This window comes from Urocampus carinirostris, chromosome 4, assembly GCF_059441175.1.
Source record: "Urocampus carinirostris isolate Australia breed hairy pipefish chromosome 4, RoL_Ucar_1.0, whole genome shotgun sequence".
In the NCBI taxonomy this organism is placed as follows: domain Eukaryota; kingdom Metazoa; phylum Chordata; class Actinopteri; order Syngnathiformes; family Syngnathidae; genus Urocampus; species Urocampus carinirostris.
Window position 1 is genome coordinate 52175152 of NC_142352.1, and position 24079 is coordinate 52199230.

At 39.6% G+C, this 24079-nt stretch overlaps 1 protein-coding gene across 2 annotated transcripts; it reads left to right on the forward strand.

The window, feature by feature from the left end:
* Nucleotides 1-1202: 1202 nt before the first annotated feature.
* On the forward strand, nucleotides 1203-23540 carry ddx21 (DEAD (Asp-Glu-Ala-Asp) box helicase 21). Of its 2 annotated transcripts, none has more exons than XM_088334884.1 (16): nucleotides 1203-1383; nucleotides 3950-4156; nucleotides 4235-4360; nucleotides 6670-6745; nucleotides 7539-7717; nucleotides 7809-7926; nucleotides 8066-8254; nucleotides 8665-8810; nucleotides 9857-10006; nucleotides 19598-19759; nucleotides 19855-19974; nucleotides 20083-20156; nucleotides 20253-20412; nucleotides 21070-21204; nucleotides 21490-21534; nucleotides 22818-23540. In XM_088334884.1, exons 1-16 carry the CDS (start codon nucleotides 1363-1365, stop codon nucleotides 23061-23063), a joined length of 2154 nt encoding a protein of 717 aa, XP_088191010.1. In that variant the 5' UTR covers nucleotides 1203-1362; the 3' UTR covers nucleotides 23064-23540. The 2 variants fall into 2 exon arrangements, with proteins under 2 accessions (XP_088191010.1, XP_088191011.1); XM_088334885.1 differs by having other exon boundaries at nucleotides 1219-1383; nucleotides 4023-4156.
* The last annotated feature ends 539 nt before the right edge of the window (nucleotides 23541-24079 follow it).

Here is a 24079-nt window from a genome sequence, read left to right on the forward strand (position 1 = left end):
CTACAGTTACTCAGTATTTGAGTAAGCAAGTACTTTTTTAAAAGTAAGATCTTATACTCAATCAAGTATTTAGATGACTACACTTCTACTTGAGTAATATTATCCGGAAGTAACAGTACTTTTATTTGAGTAAAATATTTGGCTACACTACCCACTCTGGTAAGGACCCCTTATTAGGGGGTCCTATCCAATTATTTATGACGATTATACAAGGGAGGCTTGGATATTTCTGTGGTTACTGATGACTCATTCTTAATTATACCAAGTGGCTTATTCCGGGGTCCCCCAACCTTGAGCCAAGGCACACCTTTTCCATCACTAAATCTCAGGTTGGTGTTAAGAGCCTCTGTCAAGCTGTTTGTGTGGTGCCTGTAAGTACGTGCGTTTAATTAGTCTCACTCAAAAAGACTCTTATTTTTTCATCTTTTGGGGGGTTTGGGTTGGCGTTTCGACTGGATTTGGAACAGGACTTTTAAAAATCATTTTCATGCCACAGTCACAAAAAACTGTGATGATGACCATAAAGTCACACTCCAAGCTTACTGAGCCGGCTGATCAACTGAGGAAAGCAAAGATACTGAACAATGGCATGATTTTTGCAAAGATAAAATTGGATTATTTCCTGCGGCACACTAGACAATATTCATTGGCACATTAGAGTCCCCCGGCACAGTACTTGAAACACACAGGGTTGGGTAGGGTTACTTTAACTTGATTACTTTCCATTACTTTTGGATTGCTCCAATACCAAATATGCTAATAAAAGACAAAAGAAACTAAATATGAATACTGTTACTAAATTTTGTGCAGGCGTGGGGAGTAACGGAACGGCAAAAATGATGTTGGCAAGCTGTTTGGATTTATTTTCATTTTGTTTCTGTTGCATTTTATGTTAGTTTTGCCGGAGATCAAAGCCAGGAGAGAAAGCTTACCACATGTTGAGTCATAATTTTATTCATATTTAGTTTCTTTTGTCTTTTATTAGCCTATTTGGTATTGAAGTAATGCAAAAGTAATTGAAAGTAATCAAGTTAAAGTAATCCTACCCAACCCTGGAAACACATTCGTTTATTCAATTAGTACTGTATATAAACAAACGTTTTCATAATAACCCTGCCCCTCAATAACTAAAAAAAGGATAGATATATTCCATTGTCTGTTTCTATATAGCGCCCTATCTATTACGTTTACAGTATGTCTATGCACCTAATTTTTGAGGCGCGCGCACCAAACTCTTCTCATTTTACTTGAATGGCCGAAAGATTCCCTTTGTGTCCACCAAGTAGGATTCCATCCGGGAGAAAAATACTTTCTTAAAGCGAAATTAAGGTTGAAAAGATTACAGAAGAGTTTGACACCGCCATGGATATTAAGCATCAGACGGTGAGTGGAAACGATGTGCCTCTGTTTGAGTCTTTAATCTCAAAATCTCGTGAAGTGCATCGTGTCCCCGACATGTCTGCTTCCATATTGTTGACATGTGCTGCGCTATGCTAGGCTACATATAATTGTTGATCAATGGCGTGTCAAAATGTGATCTGCTTATAAAGGTTGCCCTATGTTTATAAACCGATTGTGCATGTTATCGAAGTTTGGTTTGATATTGGGTCCGAAATCTCCGAATTGGGGTTGCATAGGTGATCACGTTTAACGCCACGTGAGCAAATTCGGGTATTTAATGTAAAGGCACTGGAAGTTTAAAGCGGAAAGCAACAAACTCAAGTAAAATCCACGGTTTCTTTTTAGAAGTATTGTAGTATTACAACGTTGGTTAAAATATTTAGACATTATTTTTTAAGATCTTCCTAACCTGTTATGTCGTATGACACAACAATCTGATTTCGCAGTCATAATGGTATATTCCTTCTGCGTTACTTTCCACTTTTTAAAATTGCAAACAAGAAGTATATGATTTGGTTCAGTTCAATTTAACACAAAACACGATCACACACCGGTGTTGTGCCCTTTTCCTACTCCTATGCAAATTCCTCCCCCCCTGATCATATTCTATATAAAACGCTTATTAAAACAATAATGCAAGCTAATTATAATAATTGGGTGATCCTAGTCTATATAACTCGTTTATTTAAACAATAAAGCGTGATCTTATTCTACAAATTGCGTTTTTTAACGCAGATGAAAATGTCACCAACGTCAATGTACACTTCCGACAAAAGCAATCGTATTCTATATAATTCGCTTTAAAAAAAATAAAGCAAGCTAATTATTATAATTGGGAGATCTTAGTCTATATAACACGTTTATTTAAACAATAAAGTGCGATCCTATTTTACAAAATGCGTTTGTTAACGCGGATGGAAAAGTCACCAACGTCACTGTACGCTATGATTTCTGCAATCACAACTAATTGTACACAAATAATATTTATTTGATTTACTATAATATCCGTATGTAATGTTTTATTTTATTGTGAATGAAACCCTGGTTGCATTGGATCCCGCGGTGTAAACAAATTGTTGTTTTTTTTTTTTCATTTAAAATCGGAGGGGGGGAGGAATTTGCATAGGAGTCGGAAAAGGGCACAACACCGTTCAAAAAAATCTAAACTGTACACCTATCTTGATTGTGTGTGAAAGTGAACAAACACACTGGTAATATATCTGTTGATACTGGAAAAAAATGTGATTTGATCATCAACAATTTATTGATGTAAATGATTTTCTCACTAAGTTTGGTTTTCTGTAATGGCTGTATTATATGTCTGCAGTTCCCGAAAATTTATCATGTAGTCTTAAAAATTGCAATGGGATAGTTACACTAGGCAAGATTTACAACTACGGATTCTTTGCAATGCTATTGACCATTACATCATATGGAGAACCTACACAGCAGTAATTACTGTAGTTCTTGGTGTACACACAAAGTTTTTTTAACCTAAAAAATGAACTCAAAAGTTTTGGGTGTGCGTTATACCTGAGGTTTGACTGCATATTACTGTATTTGTGCAACTATTGTTGACCAGTCGAAAAATTGCTGACCACGATTGCAAAATATTGGGTGCAACGGGAATTAAAAATTGGTCGCGAGTTTAAAACGCCAAATCCACTTGACCATGAGTGATGTACCTGCCTTACATAAATTCAGTAAAATTATCTAATTATCAGACTTTTATTCACGGTACCTGCGATGGATGTTGCAGAGTGGAGAAAACAAACTTGTCAAATGCAAAAAAACAGATGGCAAAGGATCTAACATGAGATGAATCTCATTCAGATTCAGATTCAGATCTACTTTATTGTCATTCTAGTACACGTGTATACAGAACGAAATGTCGATACATCTGACCCGCACAGTTTCCTTGAATGTACAGATATAAATAAAATGTTGTATTGAGTTGTAGTATGGTTGATAAACATTGACATTTTGCTCCTATTTTATTCTCAAAATAAAACTTATAGGCAATTGAAATGTTAATTTTATTCACATATTAATGTGAGCTGTATGTAAAAAGTACAGAAATGGTCCTTAAAATTAAGATAACACGAGGTGTAATCATATCGACATGCTTTACTAGTAAACAGCGACTCCTGGAAGCTATGTTGTGGATGCTGTCTGCTTAAGCCACAGTGTCTGACGAGCACACAATCGCACTACATCACATAGATATTGATTTCAGTTAACCGTGCAGCCCTATTTCCTAGTTCTGTTTACTTCACTCTTGCATTACCTAGTCCTGATTACTAATACATTTCTTTTTTTATTTAGTTTTAAATTTTATTGTTTAATGTTTACACACTGCCAGAGATGCACCAATTTTGATTACATGTTGTTAATTTTGTACTCAATTGTCCTTTTTAATTTAAAAAAACGGACATTCAATTGTAGCTTCTGATCTGTGGCACTTGTGTTCTGTAAGTCTACAAATACTCAAGTATCATGTTGACCTAATAAAATTAAGAAGCTTTCTCTAACACCCTTTAATGTTAAGATCAAATCTATGGATGGCAAGAAACTGAACATAAAGAAAGAAGTGATTAACAAGCTGGACCTTGGTTGTCCAGTACCGAAAAAGAAAAAATACAAGCTTGCAGAGGACCAGGTCAATGGCCATGTAGAAGTAGCCACCGACCTGAACGGCAACACTGATATTTTTGAGCCACCAAAGAAAAAGAAGAGCTGTGAAACAGCCAAGGAGGTGGGTGTTGGTTATTTTATCAATTTGTATTACTAATTAATTGTATAACTATTTATGTTAAATCTTGGGGGGGTTTAGAAGAAGAAAACGAAAGCAACCGCTAAAGTTCAAATAAATGAACATTCCATGCCAGACACACCAGCGCCAACCCCACAGCAGTCACCATCCCAGTCTGACTCTCCAAGTGAGAGTGAAAAAGAAACGGTAAGACTGGTAATTATATTCTAAGAGGCAAATTGTGTGTATTACTTTAACAGGGGTGGTTAACCCGGTCCTGGAGAGCCGCACATTGTTTTGGGGGGTTCTCTGCTCCATCACAGGTGACGCCAATTTTCAGCTTGTTAGCAGGCTTTGTGAGAGCTTGATAACGATTCAAGTGATTGGAATCTCCTGTATTGGAGCAGAGAAACCTCCAAAACATGCAGGACATGCAGCCCTCCAGGACCGGGTTAGCCACCCCTGTACTATAAGAACATGAAGATGTAAGAACTTAAACATTAGTCTGATGGCTGTTGTGCTTACAACAACCCCTAGCAAAAAGTATGGAATCATCAGTCTTAGATAAGTACTCACCCTGACATTTTATTATCTAGATAGATAGATAGATAGATACTTTATTCATCCCCGTAGGGAAATTCACACTTCCAGCAGTCTACCCCGTTGTTTATTAACAGATTAACATGATGCCCTAGGGGTGCTTGTAGCGGAGTGGATGACGTCACGCTAGTCCAAAAGTTCGACATCCCTGCGGCAGATGGAAATCTTTTCTTTGTAAAAATCCAGGGATACACCACCTCGTGTTAGCAAGTCCGCCTCCTCTCCGATTCCCCCCGGCTTTCGTGTCTCTGTATAGCGGCGTTGAAGCCGGGTAGCTCCGGGTGGCTACACGTTAGCGTCCGGAATGCTAAACGTGAGCCACGTTTCCGCAAAACACAGCAACTGCGCTCCCTGTGCGCTTTAATGTTTTCCACCAGCACTCGATGATCTTTTTTGGTAGTGAGTTCGCATTTACCATGATTACGAATGGTACCGAAGACTTATAACGCCGCTAGCCGCTTAGCTAGCTCCGGCTCTTCTTCCACGATAGGCCCCTTCATTACGCCGGCACGAGAATTTTTCAGGGCAAGGAGTTGATTCCTTGAATAAACACATTTTTGTGCGCTAAAACCCATGTCCATAGGATAGAAGTAATCCAAAGTGTAGTTGTCAAAACGGGAAGAAAAACACCGAAGATAGGAGCAGACAATAAAACAATAAATCACAAAAAGTGAGAGATAACAGAACAAACCTAGAAAAAAGCATTCTCCAAGCTTTCACAGTTTTGGCTCTGTGGCATGTCATCTTGGAAAATAAGTTCATCATCCTCAAACATTATTTTAGTTAATGGAGTAATAAAGCTGTCCAAAATGTCAATGTAAACTTGTGCATTTATTTCAAATTTGACCCCAGCAATCTCGGCAGTGCCTTTGCCTGACATGCAGCCCCATATAATTAAGGACTGTGGAAATTTTTATGTTTTCTTTAGGCAGTGCTTTTTGTAAATCTCACCGGAACGGCACTAAACAAATGTTCCAGCATCATCACCTTGTCCAATATAGATTTGTGAGTCATCACTGAAGATAGCCTTTATCCAGTCATCCACGGTCCATGATTTCCTCTCCTTAGCCCATTGCAGTCTTGTTCTATTTTGTTTAAACGTCAACAATGATTTCCTTTGAGCTTTCCTATTTGAAAATTCATTTTCCGGTCGGCTATTTTCCACAGTTCTGTCACATATAGTGACTCCCAACTTCCTCTCTATTCTTCTTAATTGGTCTTGTTGTGCGTTTTCTGTTAATAAGTCATATGGCCTTTCATCGTTAGTCTTGGGGACTACATGTCTTCCTTGGCCTACCAGTACGCTTGACTTTAACAACCTTCCCATGCTGTTTGTACTTGGTCCAAATCTTTGATACCGCTGACTGAACTGCCCACATCTTTGGCAACCATACAGTAGAGTTAGCTTCTTCAAGAAGTTTGACGGTCCTATCTTTGGTCTCAAGACGTCACTCTTGTCTGAGCCATGATTCTTGCAAATCCATTTAGTCCAGGAGTCCTCCAAGGTGTAACTACTGCACTGTTTTTAACTAATGACTGACGAGCAGACTTAATCTAAGGCAGGTGCCCAATTAAGGAAAGGAAATTGACTGGGTATGTCCTTTTTTTCTACTCAAAATGCACTGATTCCAAATTTTTTTTCCCCTCAGAATCGAGCGATACCATATTTATTTCCCTGCAATTGCCCTAAAAAAAGTATCATTTACTGACCATTGCAATATTTTTAATTTTATTTAGTGTTTTTAATTGCCAATATGTTGCACTTTGGAATGACCATGAGATTTTTTTCATCTTTGTGATCTGAGTTTTTCTACAAAAGAAAATTCCATACTTTTTGCCAGGGGTTGTACATATCTAATTGAATTTTGCTCTGTCCCCATACTTTGTCCCCTTTCTATTTCCTTCCAATTGCTTAGGAGGAAACGCCAGAGCAGAAAGAAGGCGCTTTCTCCAATTTCAGAATTTCTGAAGGCACAATTCAAAAACTCAAAGGTGCTAGTCCCAATCCTTAAATGTCACTTGCATTTTAGGTGTTTTTGTTCGCTTTTAAGCTAGCTTTGACGGTTCCTTCATGTTTGAAATTTGCATATTTTTTACGCTATTAGGAAGCCTTGCTATGCTTGCCATTGTCCTTTGATCTAGGAAGCGCTCACCACCAGTAGCTTACATTTATGACGATTTACCCAGGAGCCTCCAATGTGGCGCTCCTAAGGACAACTGAGGTGCCCACAGATCAGTTCACAATTAGCCTGATAGCATAGTAACAATATTGTAAAACATGGTATTTCAGAAACGCGCATCAGACTGGTTACCCATTGTTCTAATTATCGACAAAAAGTAGCTCTTAGCTACAAAATGGTTTGGGACCTGTGATTTACACCGATTAACATTGAAGCTGGGGCGGCAGTAGCTCAGGAGGTAGAGCGATCGTTTTAGGATTGAGGGATCCCAGTTCGAATCCCGGCTTGTCCGTGTTACATGCCGAAGTGTCCTTGGGTAAGACACTGAAACCCCAATACCCCTAATAAGCAGGTTAGCGCCTTACATGGCTGCACAGATCACGGCCGCTATTGGGAAATGTGAAGCACAATGTAAAGCGCTTTGGGAAGTCATTGACTTGAAAAGCGCTATATAAATGCAGATCATTTCATTCATTTCATTTCATGAAGCGACCAATGACCAAGTAGGGATTTTGTGCCCTTTTTATGGTCACTTGATTGCTTTGTGCTCTGTCATCCAATTTTGTTTTTGGCACTCACACAGCCACACCTGTTTTCTTTTTTAGCTCGAGGAGTCTCCTACTTGTTTGATATTCAGGTCCAGACGTTTGATCACGTCTATGATGGGCATGATGTACTGGCCCAAGCCCGCACAGGAACAGGAAAGACTTTCTCCTTTGCAATACCTCTGGTGGAGAAGCTCCAGTTGGATAAATCAGAGGGGACCAGAGGTCGCCCCCCTAAGGTGTGAACACTCATAAAATTCATCATTTTGTTTTTGCTGTCTCCTCATGAAGGACAGATTTCCATCTTTTCCCCTCATACTGTATTTGCAGGTGTTGGTGTTGGCTCCCACAAGAGAATTAGCCATCCAGGTCGCCACAGACTTTAAAGACATAGCCAAGAAAGTAAACGTCTGCTGTTTTTATGGAGGTAGTGCGTACAACCCACAAAGTAAGTCTATTGTAAACAAGCTTGATTTTATTACAATAACTACTTGAAAGTAGTAAAAGTGGTAACTTAATGTGGATTTTCATTTCTTATCTCGACACGATATATCTCATAATCGATTAATATTATTTTCTCTCAACAGTTCAGGTTATCCGGAGAGGAATTGACATTTTGGTCGGAACTCCAGGCCGCATTAAAGACAACATTCTTAATCATAAACTTGACCTAACCAAACTGAAGCATGTAGTTCTGGATGAGGTCGACCAAATGCTGGACATGGGATTTGCTGAACAAGTTGAAGAAATTCTTGCTGCTTCATATAACAAAAAAGGTATATGTTTTTTATTTTTATATACAGAACTCACAACAAAGAGAAACTAAGCCTTAATTCAAATTTTTATAGTTTAAAACTCCTCTCTCATTTTGAGGAAATATTTCTATAAGCAGTGGCTTAAAAAGCTTACCTACTTTTTGACTCACCATTTAATGGGGTGAGCAATCCTTACTGACATCAGTGTAATTTTAACTTCAACATTTCTATTTTTATTTAGTGATGACTACACCAAAATTGTTCATGTAATGCCTTTCATGAGTTGCAAAACTGTTTTAAAGTAACTACTATGGATGTATAAAAACTGTTAACATTTTGTCGTAGTGTGAGAAAAATAGTGTTTTTTTTCTTTTTGATGCGTGTGTGTGTGTGTGTGTGTGTGTGTGTGCATGCGTGTGCGCTCCAACCAGATGGTGAGCCGAACCCCCAGACTCTTCTGTTTTCTGCAACCTGCCCTCCATGGGTCTACAACGTTGCCAAAAAATACATGAAGCATGATTGCAAGCGTGTTGATCTGATTGGTACAAAAACCAAGAGGACAGCAATGAATGTGGAAGTAAGTGGTTGTGTGTACCATAAATTCCAGACTACAAGCCACTACCTTTTAAGCATGGCGGATCAAATAGAGTGCAGTGCAGCTTTTATTTATTTATTTATTTATTTATTTTCAGCACTGAGGAAAACGGCGTTACTATAATGCATGCGCTCGAAATACAAACATAGCAATGACGCCTGAAAACATTCATGACACAACAGGGGCAGGATGTTAGGTATAACAGTAGTTAATTGAATGTTTACCACATAGTCTTTATATCTCAACTTATCCACCAACAAATTAAGTCCTCAATTTATACATCTGAATAGAACAGCAGTGGAAGTCAACTATCAAAAACCTATGATCGGCGTCAATGTCAGGTAGCTAAAGTTAGATTTAATCCTCAAGGAACAATAACAAGTGAATGCAAAATGGTCCAGTACTGCGCAACCACGAATGGCAACACAAACACGACTTCCACGTCTTTTGCAATCAGCCACTATTCTCCACAGTAAGGTTGCCTTGGTGTTTTGTCTAGAAATGTAGGGCTCAAATTTTACACGATGTAGCCCCTATTAGCGTTTTCTTTAGTCGCAGAAGTAAATATGTACCCGTCTTTGTAATCACCATTTTGAACGGCCCTGTTGGTGTTCTACAGCCAAATGTGTCAATGCTAAATTCCCAGCACTGTTTGTGCCTGTGTGCGTGGGCTTAAAATGTTGGATATGGATGTAAATTGTTTCATTTGTATGGCTGTTTAAGCCTGGCTTTAAATCGGGTGAAGCTCGAATAAATAATAAAATAAAGTTTTGTCGCGGATTCCATTCGGTTGTTCTCTGTAATCCGGGATTTACAGTTATTTGTCAGTTACAACTGTTTTGGCAAATGTAAGCCTTTTTAGTGTTCTACATAACACAATTTTGGTAGCAAAATTAAGTTCTTCATCCAAGCAATGTTCATCTATGGCATCTCAAGTATAAATTAGTCAGAAGTCAGTTTTATTTCTTTGTAAATTTAGAAATCCAACATAATCAATTAATAGCATTAATATGTTCCACTCTATGCAGCACCTGGCCATATCATGCCACTGGTCACAACGTGCAGCTGTGCTCGGAGATGTAATCCAAGTGTACAGCGGCAGTAACGGGCGAACCATAGTCTTCTGTGAGACTAAGAAGGAGGCCAATGAACTTTCCATGAATAGCTCTATCAAACAGGTAAGCAAATACTGATACTTTGATTTGACAAGCTTTACATGATGAGTAGGCTTGGATAAAGTCTTTAATTGGAAATTTAGGTCAGTTCACAATCTTTTGTCCACTCTTTGACTAAACTACAGTTTTTTTCACTCTTTAAGACACCCCCCCAAAAAATAGTATTTTGTCATATTTGCTACTTACAAACATTTGAGCTAAGAAAAAAAAACGTAGATACGAATATTGGTTCCAGGATGTCACCAAATATCCAGAGATTGCTGTAAGTTAGATTTTGTATTGTGCACCTTTTTCCGAGTACAGGACAGTACTGTAGTGCTTCTTCCCGCCACTACCGGCGTGTGGCGCTGTGTGAGCTTACCCAGAATCCACCTTGAAGAAGAAATTCGGCTTCCTCTTCCTAGTTCATGTGTAAACATGCTATATTGTATCTCCAGCGCGCTAAGAACGTTTTACATTTTTATTGTTTAATGTCCCGTGCATCCATTCAATATGGTTGGTGTAAAGTGTAAAGAAGAGACGAGTTGTTTCTTTTGAAATGAAAGTAGAATAAGAAAGCTTGATGCGGTTGATAAAATGGTTGGATCGCTTTCTACTACAGAGGAGGAAGTCTCCTAACTCTTCAAGCTCATCTTCCAAAAGTAAGTTAAACTTGACTTTATTTATCTTTATAGAGCATATTTAAGAACTGTTATTTTTTTAGTACAAAACAATACAGGTTACTCATACAATTCTTAAACATACTTGTATGAACCTTAAACATACATTCCATACAATATATAGCACTGAAGCTTCTTACGAACAAATTAAACTTACGATTGATCGTCCGGAATGTATCTCGTTCTTAAGTAGGACAGAGTCTGTATGAGGCCCACTGGACTGAGGGGCATTAAACTAAAATTTCAGTAAGTGGTACCGTATTTATTCATAACTGTTGTTACTTTTATACACTTATGGTACATATTAGTGCAGGGGTGGCCAACCCGGTCCTCGAGAGCCGCATGTCCTTCATGTTTTGGAGGTTTCTCTGCTCCAACACAGGTGATGCCAATTTTCAGCTTGTTAGCAAGCTTTGTGAGAGCTTGGAATCACCTGTATTCGAGCAGAGAGACTCCACACACATGCAGGACATGCGGCTCTCGATGACCGGGTTAGCCACCCCTGTATTGGAGCAATAGCTGATCAGTTAAAAAATGTCTCTGACCAAAATTGCAAAATATTGTATTCAATATGCAACCCATCTCTGCGGGTCTGACTTAACTGCAGATGTTAGAGTTACAAAAATTTTCTCGAAGAGTGCATTTAGAACGCGTAATGACTACACCCAGGTATTCGATTATACGACATCTCGCTGGGCACGTGATTAACTGAGAAAAGTTCACCATTATAAATGTTTAGCTTGTACAGACGCTCCCCGACTTACAAACATTCGACTTGGGCAATACGATAGATGCGAACATTTTTTCAGGATGTTGAAAAATATCCGCACATTGCTGTAAGTTAGATTTTGTATTGTGTGCACCTTTTTTCGAGTAGAGGACAGTGCTGTAGTGCTTCTTTCTGCCGCGTGGCGGTGTGAGAGGTCACCCAGCATCCTCCCCGAAGAAGAAATCCGGCTTCTACTTCCTAGTTCGTGTAAACACACTGCACTGTATCTCTAGTATGCTACGAACTTCGACATTTTTATTGTTTAATATCTCGTGCATCCATTCGATATGGTTGGTGTAAAGTAAAGAAGAGGCAATCTGTTTCTTGTGAAATGAAAGTGGAATAAAAAAGCTTGATGCGGTGGAGAAAATGGTTGGATCACTTTTTTCGTCCACCTTTTACCATGGAGGAGGAAGTCACCTAACTCTTTCAAAAGTAAGTTAAACTTAACTTAATTTATTTCTATAGTCAAGTCATGTTTATTTGTATAACCCTTAATCACAAGGAGTCTCAAAGAGCTTCACAGACCACAGTTGTCTAGCTTTGTTTTTCAGTACTTTGCTTTATTATTCAGCCTGGTTTGTAACCTTATAGAGCATATTATTTTATTAAAAGTGTATTTTTCTGTATTAAAACGATACAGGTTACTTATACAAGCCTTAAACATACATTTCATACAAAATATAACACTGAAGCAACTTGCGAACAAATTCAACGGATAACCTGAACTGTTGAGAGAAAATGATATTAATTGATTATGAAAGTTGCACAGCGTCTTGATCCAAAAATGTCACCAAATGATACCAACAAATTGAGAATATTTGGGATGCTGGTGAAGGGGGTCACAAATATAAAGGAGCAGATTATCGGCATACAAGGCCAGCCTTTTTTATGCCTTTGAATCCACTCATTGACTTTAAAGACAGGGGTCCAATAGCAAGAGATGAAACATGTACTAAAACAAAGCATTGCAAAAAATAAAATGGGTATGTCCACTCTGCCCTGTTGAAGGCCTTTTCTGCATCAAGAGAGATCACAACCTCTGGCTCAGACGAGACTGAGGAAGTGTGAATGATGTTGGGCAGCCGTGTTACATTGGCGAAAGAATGCCTTTGCTTTATAAAGCCTGTTTGGTCATATATCACTTTTGACATAATGCCTTCCAAACGACGCACCAGCACTTTGGCAAGAATTATGTCAACAGAAAGAAAATAAATTGGACGATATGAAGCGCAAGCTGTTGTGTCCTTGCCTTTCTTATGGATAAGCTATACAGTCTAATTGTGATCCGAAGGGTGCCCTCGGTAAATGACTGCTTGTACATGTCGGTAGGAGAGGTTTAAGCAAATTCGAGAATCGTTTGTAGAACTCAACAGAGTAACCGTCAATACCAGTTGAGGTACCATTGCGCATTGAATGAATGGCTTCCTTAATATTCCTAACGGTCAGAGGGGCCTCCAGTATCTTTTTGTCGGTTGGCGAAACTTTCAGTAGAATCAGCTTATCAAAGAAATCAAGTAATTGACTTTCAACATTAGGAGATTGGGACGTGTATAAATTAACATAAAATTACCTGAATGTTTCGTTTATCTCCAGAACAAGAAGTTGGGTAACTTGACGTATTGTACACTTTGGAGGCCAATCTAACTTTCAGATGGTGTGCCAAGAGACGAGCAGCTTTATCGCCATGTTCATATAATACCCCACAAGAGTGGAGTCTACGGTGTTCTGCCTCTAGTCAAGTGGGGATCAAGTTCCGTCCTGAGTTTCAACCTATCTTTGTATAAAGCAGATGAATTAGTGGTAGACAGTACCACATCCATTTTACTTATAGCTTCCTCCAGTTCCCTCTGACGGATTCTATGCTACTTCATTAGATATGTTGAATATGAGAATTCTTCCTCTAGCATAAGCTTTCAGAGTTTCCCAAAGTAACGAGGGGGAAATCTCCTCACTTTTGTTGGTCTCACTGTAAAACGTAATTGATTCTGCCATGTATTCACAGAAGTTCACATCAGCCAGTAAATGAGGGTCAAAGCGCCAGGGCCTATACTCTTTGGGTTTAAGGTCCCAACGTAACCCTAAAATTACTGAAAAGTTATCTGATGTGGTGTTGAGGCAATATTGAGTAAAGATAGCAGAGGAAATAACTGCTTTATTGACCAAGAAGTAATGTATTCGAGAAAATGATCTGTGGGTATGCAAAACAGGAGTACTGTCTAGCTGAGGGATTTAAGAACCTCCATGGGTCTACAAAACCATACAGTTCCATAAAGTCCATGAGGGCTGTTTTAGGTGTTGATACAGAACAAGCGCTAGATCTGTCCAATGACGGATTTAAAATGCAATTCATGTCACCCGCCATTATCGAAAAAATGAGAGTTCGGGTTTGGAATGGTATATCTAAATGTTCTCATAAAACGATGATCGTCCAGATTCAAGGCGTAGACTGAAACTAGGACCACAGGTTTCTGAAATAAAGTGTCAAGTCAAGTCAAGTCATTTTTATTTGTATAGCCCTAAATCACGAAGAGTCTCAAAGGGCTTCACAGATTGTTACACTATATTACACAAACTATTTTCAACCGACAAGAGGAGTAGGTTATTCGTATGCAATGGAGTAGAAGTGAGTTTTAAGTTTAGATTTAAACATTTCCACTGAGGTTGCAGATCGAATCTCAGGGGGAAGAGCATTCCACAGCACCGGTGCCCGGATGGAGAACGCTCTCGAACCAGCAGAAGACTTCTTTGCTCTCGGGATCATCAGAAGACCAGCACTCTCAGATCGTAGGCTTCGGAACGGGACATAGTGGCAGATCAGATCTGAAAGATAAGAGGGAGCAAGTCCATGTATGATTTTGTACAATACTAAGAGAACTTTGAAGTCACATCTTTGGCTAACTGGGAGCCAATGCAGGTTAGCCAAAATCGGTGTTATGTGATCGTACTTTTTTGTCCTGGTTAAGAGCCTCGCTGCGGCATTTTGTACTAGCTGAAGAGACTTGATTCTGGACTTCGGGAGACCGGAGAGTAGTGCATTGCAGTAATCGAGACGGGAGGTAACAAATGCATGAATTATTGTTTCCGCATCAGACTGAGACAGTATTGAACGGATTTTAGCAATGTTGCGAAGATGGAAGAAGGCAGTTCTAGTAATTTGCTTTACATGCATCTCAAAGGATAGATCAGGGTCAAATATGACACCTAAATTTTTAACTGAGTCACTCTGTGTGATGTGACATTTGTCAATGTTCACAGCAGTTTTTGAGAATAAGTCCCGGCATTTAGAAGGACCAATGACTAACATTTCAGTCTTTTCAGAGTTAAGACGCAAGAAATTGAGTGACATCCACTCTTTTATCTCAGTGAGACAGGCCTCCAAATTTCCACAGTTTAGTGTGGAAGATTCCTCCAACGGAAGATATAGTTGAGTGTCGTCTGCATAGCAATGGAAGCTGATATTGTACTTGCGAATAATATCACCTAATGGAAGCATGTAAATGTTGAAAAGTAGGGGGCCGAGCACTGAACCCTGCGGAACACCGCAGGTAACATTAAAGGGCTCAGATGTCGTTTCACCATATTTAACACAGTGTGTCCTATCTGAGAGGTAGGATTTGAACCACGAGAGGACAGCTCCTGAGAGACCAATCCATTTTTCCAACCGTTCTAGTAGGATATTGTGGCGCACTGTGTCAAAAGCAGCACTAAGATCCAGCAGCAGCAAAAGTGATGAAGCGCCAGAATCCATTGACATTAGCCAACGGCGAGCGAATAAAAAAAAAAAAAGCACAAGCCGGCTTCTTCTGGCGGTTCTGCCGGATCCGAGAAGAAATCCCGCCTGTTCCCTACTCGCTCATCGACGGTGCCTCTTTCGTTCGGTGTCGCGGTCGCGACGGTCACGCGACCGGCGTCGGCCCGTCATACCGTCCGGTGGCGCCCCCCGCCCTCCGTAGGTACTGGCAGTGCCTTCTTTTGATTTGTCTGGACTCGCACTGTGACACGTGGACCCGCACCCTTTCAGTGTTTTGCTGCCTTAAATGTTGATTTCTCTGTTTTGTACCGGATCAAACGCCCGTGGAGTTGCCAATTGTGCCAGGCCAGTCCAGGCAGCCATGCACTTTTCCCATCCAGCAGTATTTGAAGAAAAGGCGACGCCGTTCCTCCCCGTCCGCTCCCGGAAAGCATGCCTTCTTATGCAAATTTTCTAAGCCCGTGTCGGGTCGCGGGAAAGGGCGGAGAAGATTTTCTGGGCGGGGGTCCGGTCGGGACTGTGGCCTTCTCGTGTCGATTCCATCCCCCTCCCCCCTTCCGATCCTCCTTCTTTTGAAATCTTCCACGTGCTCGGACGCATTGTAGCGCTTCTATAAAAGAACAAGTGTACATGGGGAACCTTTGTAGAATTGTTTGTATTTTTTCATAATTTTTCGAAAGGAATGTGTTTATTTTTTGGGACTTGTGTTCCACACGTGTCTTCTTTTGGTGGGATTCTTACCTCTGTATTGAGCCTCTTCTTCTGCGGCGCCGATGCCGCCGATCGGATGGCCAGAGCCGGCCGGACGACTCGCCGGCCCGTCGGCCGCCGCTAGAAGCGTTTGACCAATTTCTAAAGATTTATTAGCAAACTGATAAAGTGCCCACCACAATAACAAAATGCCCCTCAGGATTTAAAATTGTTTTTATAAACTATCAAAATACAATAGCATAATAATCAAGCTAACGTTGTGGTTTATTCAAATGGTGCCAGTTTAAGTTCTTAACTTCTAGTTGTCTTTTTTTCTTATTATTATTTTGTGTTCTATTCAAGCTTCTTCTGTCGATGATTAGTAAAAGAAAGGTCTATAAATCTAAGAGTGTGTGTGTCTTGATTAAAGCATATTGAACTATCAAAACGGTAAAATTTACCACTTTTATTCACTACAAGTGTTTAAGGAGACAAATCTCACCTCACATCCATGAGGCTTCCCCAGTCCCTTAAAATCAGCTATGTCATAGACACGGCTGCACCAGGTCCAGGCTGGTTCTGAAACATGAGTGTCAAATATCATTGGAAATAGATGAGCTTTTAGACAACCATGTAGCATTTCCATTCAACCCAATAGCCGCTAAATCCCCAAATGAAGAAACAAAAAACAAAAAAATGAATTTAGTTAAAAAAAATAAATGAGTTCAGAAGCCTATGACAGTTTCCCCCGCGCAGCTGGTAAAACAATAGCTACAACAAACCAAAAAATCCTTCCCACGAATGAAAGGTTTTTCCACTCCCTGAATATCTTTACTAATTTTGATACCCCCTTTCAAGTCTTGGTAGTGGAAAATTATACAAATAACTAACATATGTGTACTTTCCTATCATAATCTACTTTCTAATTCTTTCTAGTCCCGCAACTCTTAAGGGAAATAAAAAGAGAGGGAGAAAACGAAAGACCGTCCTTGATAAACAGAATAATTGTAATTTTCACAGATGTCAACACATGGTGGGTATCTAAAAAAAAAAAAATCAAGACATAAGAAATATGATTTAAGTGAAATAAGTTATGTCAAAAATGATCCCAAACACTGCTATAAGTCTTAGCAACCAATAGTCAAAGTAGAAGTAGTAATAAGAATAACACATTAATTACCTGATAAACAAAATGAGAAGCTCTACTCATTAGCCAACCGTCGATGCTGAGCAACAGCAATGACGTGAGTTGCACCACCAAAAATTAGCAGACAGCCAATAAGGCATGCGGCAGTAGACCAATAAAGTGTATAAGAGGAAAAAAAATAATCTACCGTCACTGCTAAGTATATCACAAAAGAACGTCAAAATCAGAAATGGGCAAATCGGTACAGTCTTAGTGGGTGAGGTCAAGATAAGATAAGTTAAGATAATCCTTTATTCGTCCCGCATTTTGGAAATTTGTTACAGCAGTAAGACGGTAAATAATGAATAATGGCTAATAACGTGAACTGTATGAACAAGTATTTAGAAATATTTAATTAAAAAAAACATACTTGAAAGTGAACGTTCATATTGCCAAGCAATGAGCAGGTGAGCCGACTTCAGTCTGAAAAAAAAGAGAAATAGTTGTGGTGCTATGTGGGGCCCGGAACACGCTGGTAGTTCGCCGTGAAGTTGTCAGCCTTGTCCGTAAATGAGAACCTCCTCCTCGAACCTTCATCAAGCGTTATGAGCAGATGCGCGGGTAACAGTAGAGCAGGTCTCAAATCAAGTTTATACAACTCTGGTATGACCTCCCGGTATTTGGCACATTCCACATGCACCTCTGTAGCAAAATCCTCGTAGATTTGGATGGGAGTTCTACTATTGCAGCCTGCCTCGCCTTTTACGTGCCTCATTGCGATCAGCTTCTTCATTTGGTAGCGATGCAAGCTAACGACCACAGGGCGCAGGTGTGATCCTTGTTTGGAAATTAGTGCTCTGTTTGTCTGGTCCAACTCTGGTGAAGATTGGAACGTTGATTCGCCTAATACCTCCACGGGAAGTCTGAAAAAATGCTATCCCATTCGGGCCCTCGACAGACTGGAAGGCTGATGATCCGGCTGTTGTTGCGGCGACTCCTCCCCCTATATCCGTGATCTTAGGGGTTAGCCTAGCACTGCTATCCGCTAGCAGCACACACATTACCTCGAGAGCTTAGATTTGTTGTAGGCTTTAGGCTGATCCATCTTCGAGAATCATAATACGTTGCCAGTGATCTACTAGTGTAGACTGGATGCTGTCCAGTTTGACCTCCACTGCGGCGAAAGTGGTTTTAAAGTCAGAAGCAATGCTAGCTCTGTGGTCCCCCAGAAGGCCCGCTATATTACTCACACAGGCACTTGCATGTGGTTGGGACGCCGGCTTCAGCCCCACACCAAGTTATGCAAGATTCAGACATCATACTGATGTGGAGCCACCGCTGGGATCTTCTCGTATGTATTCAAAAAAGATGCGGGAATCAGCGACGTCAGAGAGAGACTTTATTGAAGCAAAAATCTCAAAGTCTCTCCAGATATGAATGGCTCTTTATAGCCTTAACGCAGCATGAGTAAAAAGTAGAGCCCGTCCCCTTTCACGCCACGTGAAAGGGGTTTTGTAATTATCACTTCTTAGGAATGTTTTCCTCTCACTTTTCTCAGAAAAAGTCTTGGGTCACCCTGCTTCCTGCCAAAATCTTACTGCAATATGTATTCTGTGTAGCACTATTTAGTTACTCTATATAACATGCTACAGTGGGCATTTGCACGTCACACTGGGTATTTGTATATTGTATTCTTTTGACTTTATTATTGTACTGTTCTCAGCTCAGGGATGCTGCTGGAAATGTGAATTTCCCTTCGGGGATGAATAAAGTATCTATCTATCTATCTATCTAGTCCTTCGTCCAAGGCCATCATTAATAATATTTGTTTGCCAAGAATTTCCCGTAATGTAAGCAATCTCTAAACCACAACAATACCAGAGAAAAAAAAGTTGTTGGGTACAAAAATGTCGCTCATAGGGTAAGGGGTGAAAAAAAAGATGGCTATCTTTTTAAATGGAAATTGAGTTGCAGGACTCCCAATCTCTGTTCCGCTCTCATGCTCACCCAATCAGAAGTCCGTCCTTCAATGTTTCACTCTCTAGCAACTAGCATTAAATCCGCTGCAATTGCGTTGCTGAAGATCCGGAGACATGCGTGGGGCGTACCTATTGTTTTTGTTTTCGGGTTTCAAGCAGATCCTCTAGTTTTAATCTAACGTTTCTACCACTGGCCACAGCTTATAAAAACAAAAGCTTACTTGGTAACACTAATCAGGAAACTTGCACTCACCTAAATGACGCAGTTAAAATTGATTTACATTAACGTGCTAATAACGAGATATTTTTGACAGTACTATTTCATAATATATGCATTTATAATCTTATCCACTGTCTTTTGCAGTATGTAAGGCGCATGGGGTTATAAGGCGCACTTTCACCTTTTTCGCCAAGTTGGGTTTTCTAGAGTCTAGGAAATATGGTACCTTCATTGAATATATGCAAATCAAGTCTCTTAGTCTGCAACGCCTGCTAATGAAGACTTAATTGTGATTGGTTTTAATGTTTTTTTTTTAAATATATATATATATAAACAATTTTAGTGTGATGGTGATTTCAATCGGTGTAATATTCTGGTGTGTTGACATCTCTCCCAGGGTACGCAGACCCTCCACGGCGACATTCCCCAAAAACAAAGGGAAATTACCCTGAAAGGCTTCAGGAACGGAACCTTTGAGGTTTTGGTGGCAACCAACGTGGCAGCCAGAGGGTTAGATATTCCTGAAGTTGATCTGGTAGTTCAGTGTTCTCCACCTAAGGTAGGACGGGCTGCTAAACTTCACATAGAACTTTAAATAACTACAGCTTATACACGTTTTTGTGAACCCGTTTTTACCTCTTTTTCCCTTCATAGGATGTGGAGTCTTACATTCATCGCTCAGGAAGAACTGGTAGAGCTGGAAGGACAGGGGTTTGCATCTGCTTTTATCAGAAGACAGAGGATCACCAACTACGCTATGTCGAAAACAAAGCTGTAAGTGTACTGTCAGACTTTGTAGTGTAAAATAAGCACTGCTTTTTTGTTGAGAAAGAGAGGGATGTTAATTTGGGGGGTTAAAGTGAATTCATATGAATTTTCCAGGGCATTTCATTCAGACGAGTGGGAGTCCCCTCTACAAAGGACATTATCAAGTCATCTTGCAAGGATGCTCAAAGGTGTGTTATGCACAACAGTCTACTTTGATTACACTGATTTTGAAATATACACCATTTGAAATATTTTTAGTTAAAATTATTATTTTTTTCATTCAGGTTCTTGGACTCAGTTCCAGCATCAGCCATCGAATATTTCAGAGAGTCTGCTGAGCAGCTTATCAAAGCAAAAGGCGCAGTGAATGCACTTGCTGCTGCCTTGGCACACATTTCCGGAACGACCAGACTTGAGCAGCGGTCTCTGCTCTCGTCTGATGCTGTAAGTTCTAACTGCATACATTTTCTTTCTCACGCTCACTTTTAAAAAAATTAGCACAGAATTGTGCTTATTAGTCATCCATCTGTATACCAAAGCCACATTCTCCTAGTGGGGGTGGCTAAAGTCGAGAACACACTCACATTCACCAAACCCTTAGATCTTCCCAACCGCAAATTAAACCCACAGCACAGGGGAGAATTGTTGTGCCTTGCAACACTTCATCAGCAGAGAGGCCCGTCAGCATACACTGGTTTACCTCATCCACATCATATGCATCTAGCAGTATATCAGTCATTCTTAACCATCCTTCACCATTCACATCTATACCTAGCACACACTCTTGCATCCATTAGATTAACCGACCTCACATCCAGAGCACATATCACACCATCCATCCAACTATATTTTGGCCTTTCTATCATTCTATTTCCCACCACTTATGCACTCCAAACCCTTTTAGTAAACAGCCTTCATACATTCTTTCCATGTGTCCAAACCATCTCAGAACATTTTCAACAACCCTTTCAGCAAGCTCTCTCACCACACCAGTTTTTCTTACTACCTCATTCCTCAACCTATCCATTTGTGTCATACATTGATCGTAATTCAATCAATGTCTTGTTCACAATATATATTGTTGCTTTTTTTCCTCATCAGGGCTTCACCACCATGCAGTTGGAATGCTCTCATGAGATAAATAATATGGGTTATGCCTGGAAAAGTATCAAGGAACAGCTAGGAGAGGACGTCGAAAATCACATTCATAGGATGATTTTCCTCAAAGGGAAAATGGTATGCATTGCTAAAAGTACTTTAAGACTAAATACTGTATATATTGTTTTCACTTCATTTAAAAAAACTCTGGCTACTGGCCATTTTTCTGTAAAACATTTGACCCAAGTCAACGAAAACAAGAGCAAATGACAGAATGCGTTGGGACGCAGTGATGTTAATGAATGTTATCTATACTTACTCATTGTAAGCCACAGTACTAATATATAAAAATGCGTTTTATCCAACAACCCAAAAGCAAACCAAATCCCACATGTAATTTTATCCTTTTTTTTTTCCCGTTAGGGTGTTTGTTTTGATGTCCCTGTTGCCAAAGTCAAGGAATATCAGGTAAGGCAGTACAGTAATCCCTCGGTTATCGCGGTTAATGGGAACCAAAACCACCCGCGAAAAGTGAAAATCCGTGAAGTAGCGACGCCCTTCAAAAATGCAAAAAAAAAAATTTTTTTTTAGTTTTTTAAATTATTTTATTATTATTTTTTAGACCCGGTTAATGGGGACCAAAACCACCCGCGAAAAGTGAAAATCTGCTAAGTAGCGACGCCCCTTCAAATATGCTTACAAAAATTATTTAAAAAAATATATATATTTTATCTTATTATTATTATTTTTTGGACCCGCAAAGCTCTGAACCCGCGAACGTGGAACCGCGGAGTTGCGAGGTCCCACTGTATTGTATTTACACTATAGTTTGAAAGTTTTGGGTCACTTAAAAATGTTCTTATTTTTGAAGAAAAATACGTGTTTTTTTTCAATGAAGATGCATTAAGCTAATCAGAAATACCCTTCATTCATGGTTAATGTGATATATAAGTATTTCAGTGTAAGAGGCCCATTCGCAGTAACCAGCACTCCAATGTTCTGATAGTACATTGTGTTTGCTAATTACAAAAAAATCTAATTAGTGATTATAGTATAGTGAGTTTTTATTTGAAGAATTTTTTGTTATTTTCTGGGAATTTGTCCTCCGTTTTGTCGTTGAATTTAATTTAAAGGTTTGTTGTTTGATTAATTAATTAGTCATTTTGTGGTGGTTTTTATGGGGGGGGCGTCATTTTTCTAGCATCAAAGAGTAGGCAAGAGAACCCATGTTTAGAACAATTCATGTTCACTGTTCCTTTTATAGTTTAGAAAATTATAAGTTAAAAGAATTGTTCACAGGCAATTGAACTGAAAATATTTTTGTAGTCCGCGCTATGGGTTTTTTCAGTCGTTTATATCTCCTGTATCATTATCATTTTATTTATTTATGAATGATTGATTTTATTATTCAACCTATTTTGTCTTAAACAAATGAACATATTTAAGAACATTGTAATGTTTTTATCAGAGCTTTTCTTTTAGAAAACCTGATGCAGCCCAGCCTCACCAGAGCCTGTTTCCTGTGGGCCCTGGGTAAAATGAGTTAAAGGCCCCTGAGATAGACTCGAGTAGCGCCATCATTTTTTCTCGTAGTGTGCTGGCCTCCCTTGGCCATGGTGGACAAACCAGAAGGAAAGCACAATTATAGCATAAGACTGACTACATTTTCATGTGTATCAAACATATTGTGGACAAAAATGAATGTGCTTTTTTTTTTCATTTCATCCATCACGCCTCTGCTCTTTCAACAGGATGCCTGGAAAGATGGTCGCCGTTGGCAGCTGACCATGCCCACAGAGCTCCCCGAACTGGAGCAGAAGCCGGCTAACTTGCAAGGGGACCGAAGGGGGGATAGAGGGGGAAGATTTCGAGGTGGAAGGGGCCATAATTCTGGGGGCCGCAGTGGTAATGATTTTCGTAGAGGCAACGACCGGAGGAGCGGCGGTAATGGTCAGAACAGAGGTGGCCAAAAACGCAGATACAGCCTAGCGTTTTGATCGTTAAACAGCCCACCAGTTGGGCTTTTGGACATTCTGCTTTTTCTTTGGGTCTGCTAGTCTTTGCTCATGTTTATCTGTTGACCAGTTTGATTTCTCTTTATTATGTATAAATATTTTAAAGTCTTTTTTTTTTTTCAAACTAAAAAAAGTTATCACCAAGGATTGCATTATGAACCAACAGCAGTCATTTTCAGGAAAAAAACTGGTTCCAACTCATTAATGGAGCGATGTTTCACCTGAGAAATTACTACATTGCTGAAAACTGAAGTGAATGTTGGGAAAGGAAAAGTGTGATCATGAGTGTTGTGTAACTGTTCTCACTGCATTTGGGGAAAGGTCAAACTTACAGCGTTAGTTTTTTGTGCTGCCCTCTTCAAATGTAAAATGATTTATTTTGCAATTGCCTTATTTGACTGCCTATGTATGAATATTGCCATTTCAGTGAAATGTGGTCATTAAAAGAGTTTACCAATATTGTGTATTTTCATTGTGTTACACATTACTAATGTATTGCGATAAGGTTCATGTTTGATGAGTTAGTCAGATTTACAGACATCACCCTGAATTTTTGCCAGCTAATCGCAGGACACACGGAGACATACAACTTTCCACACGCTCACCCATACCACTGTTGGGGATAAATAATGCTGTTACATTACGTTTTTTTTTTTCAGTAATGAGGTTTTGTAATTATTTTTTCCGTCGTTACCATTATTGATGGTCTATAGGGTGCCTTACTTTGTCTAGTAAAAATCAGCATAGATCAGATGGACATTTTCGGTCAGCTATTTAGAATATTATTCACCAACAACACATGAACTTGAACATGAATCATATTCAACCTGACACAGCAGCTGTAGCGACCCTCTTTCATGCACGACACAAGGTTTCACAATCTCTGGGTTTATTGCCTGCATTCAATAAACAAAACAATACAAAAGTCAGGGGCCTCTGTTCACGACTGCAATTATCTTCAACGCTTACAAACTCACTTAAGCTACGGCAAGCGCTGA